The sequence below is a fragment of the Merops nubicus genome, unplaced genomic scaffold (genome assembly GCF_000691845.1).
Source record: "Merops nubicus isolate BGI_N331 unplaced genomic scaffold, ASM69184v1 scaffold5143, whole genome shotgun sequence".
In the NCBI taxonomy this organism is placed as follows: domain Eukaryota; kingdom Metazoa; phylum Chordata; class Aves; order Coraciiformes; family Meropidae; genus Merops; species Merops nubicus.
The window spans coordinates 1-2127 of NW_008599431.1; the positions used below are offsets into that span (position 1 = coordinate 1).

General features: G+C 45.0%; 1 protein-coding gene across 1 annotated transcript; it reads left to right on the forward strand.

Annotated features, from left to right (window-relative positions):
* The first annotated feature begins 262 nt into the window (after positions 1-262).
* On the forward strand, positions 263-2127 carry OARD1 (O-acyl-ADP-ribose deacylase 1). Its single transcript, XM_008937368.1, has 5 exons — positions 263-325; positions 874-1018; positions 1171-1229; positions 1596-1708; positions 2025-2127. The coding sequence occupies exons 1-5, from the start codon at positions 290-292 to the stop codon at positions 2125-2127; spliced, it is 456 nt and encodes a 151-aa protein (XP_008935616.1). The 5' UTR covers positions 263-289.

Genomic DNA, 2127 nt, shown 5'->3' on the forward strand with positions numbered 1-2127 from the left:
TTTCCTGAAGGGGCAGGGGTGACGTGGAGGAGGATGCAAGGCCCGTGGGTGCTGGCTGTGTGTTGACCCTGGAGTAGGGCCTGCTTGCACCACGCGATTTGGGGGGTACTGGCCGCCTTCTTTTTTTATTTTCAGGGGGGTTTTGATTGTCCCAGCTGTCCCATAGATAAATCAGGCTTCTTGCACCTTCTGGCACACCCTCTTATTGCCTAGTTTGAGGTTCCTAATAACTTTCTTTCTCTCTGTCATCTTTCCAGCTGCGGGAGCCTTCACCATAGCCCGCGTTACCATGGCCACCCACTTGTCCAAGGATCAGGAGGAGCGAGTGCGTAGAAAATAGTTTATGTGGGCTACTGCTGTGTTGTGTTTCTGCAAAGAGACCTCCCTGTCCCCCTAACAACATGGCAGCTGGCTGTGCCGTGTAGCTCCTCAGAGGAACGTTGCTGATGGTGCTGAATTTCTTGTGCTTATTTCAGCGAGGCAGATTTTGCACGATATACCTGTACAAGGTGCAGGTACCAGGCAGCAGCTTAACCTGCTTAACAAAATGTCCGGGGGCGCCCAGCACGGACACAGTGGGATGCTGAAGAAGCACACTAATCCAGTTGTACTCTGTTACACAAATTTCCTTTTTAAGCATTAATTTTGTAAAATTAACTGCTAAGCTGGCACATGGTAGTGAAAACTGATCTTGGAGAAAAGAGAGTTTTCTGTAGATGGGGCACATGATTCATGCCAACTAATTTACTTGTGAACTGCATCTTCATGCCTTATACTCTTTACAGACTTGCTGGAATCCCCGTTATCTGTCACTACCTGAGTCTGCACTCCCAGCTCGTTTTTATTTACCCTTCTCTTTGTGTTGCCTTCCAGATCAAGTCTGTGAAGGGGGACCTGTTCTCCTGCCCCCAGACGGACGCCTTGGCTCACTGCATCAGCGAGGACTGTCGCATGGGGGCAGGCATTGCTGTTCTGTTTAAGAAAAAGTTTGGAGGCGTGCAAGAGCTGTTGGATCAACGTGAGTGATACCCGTGGGGTGGACATGCAGGAGCTGAAGGGAAAACCTTGATTTCCAGCAGTAAGGGCATTCCAAGCTACTTGGGGTGCAGGGGGGTTTACGTAGTGGAGTGTAACTGCTTTAAAAATACTTTTTTAATTACTTCACTTTAGAAAAGAAGACTGGGGAGGTGGCAGTTCTCCAAAGAGATGACCGGTACATTTACTACCTGGTAAGAGGGGGATATTACTCAGGCACTTCCCTGCAACTAAACTATATTGGATACAATGATGAGGGCTTTAATAGCTGTGTGGGTTTTGAGTATGTTCTTCTAAATAAGAGATGTATGACTCAAATCTTGCCAGTCGAAGAGCAGCCAAGCTGTCTTGTGTATATCTGAGCTTTAAATGGACAGAACCAGCTGCTAAATGACACTATTTTAAGCTGTGAAACACAGTTCTTTTTCCAAGTTGTTTTCTCTTCACAGTAGCAAGTGTGTGTGGAGTTTCAGAATGTAGTGGTTTGTGTTGTTTTTTTTTTTAAATAGCTTGCAGTGATTGTGCCAAAGGCACAACTGACCTTTTACATTTATACTTAGATTACAAAGAAGAAAGTTTCTCACAAGCCAACGTATGATAGTATGAGAAAGAGTTTGGAAGCCATGAAAGCTCATTGTCTAAACAATGGAGTTACTGACATTTCCATGCCCAGGTAAGAAAATTGGGTGTTGCAAAGTAAATAATTCAGTGTTTCTAGCGTGGAAGGGTGTTTGAGAGATGACCCCCTGCTATGAAAGAAGAGTTCAGGTATCCTCTTCAGCTCCTCTGTTCAATTGTGCAAGTGAAATTTGCATTTCAAGGACAGCAAAACATACAGGCTTGGTTGTTGCTTTATTTTAACTGCATTATGTTGATTTATGGTGAGCTGAATTAGTGCTATGTGAAGCTGCAGCTGCTTGAAGGGCTAATTGTTCATAGCTTGCTCCAAAAGAGGCCGTTACAGCTGTTCTGGTGTCTTTGTTTTTCAGGATTGGGTGTGGACTGGATGGCCTGGATTGGAATAAAGTCTCAGCAATACTTGGGGAGGTGTTTGAAGACACAGATATAAAGATCACGGTTTACACTCTGTGA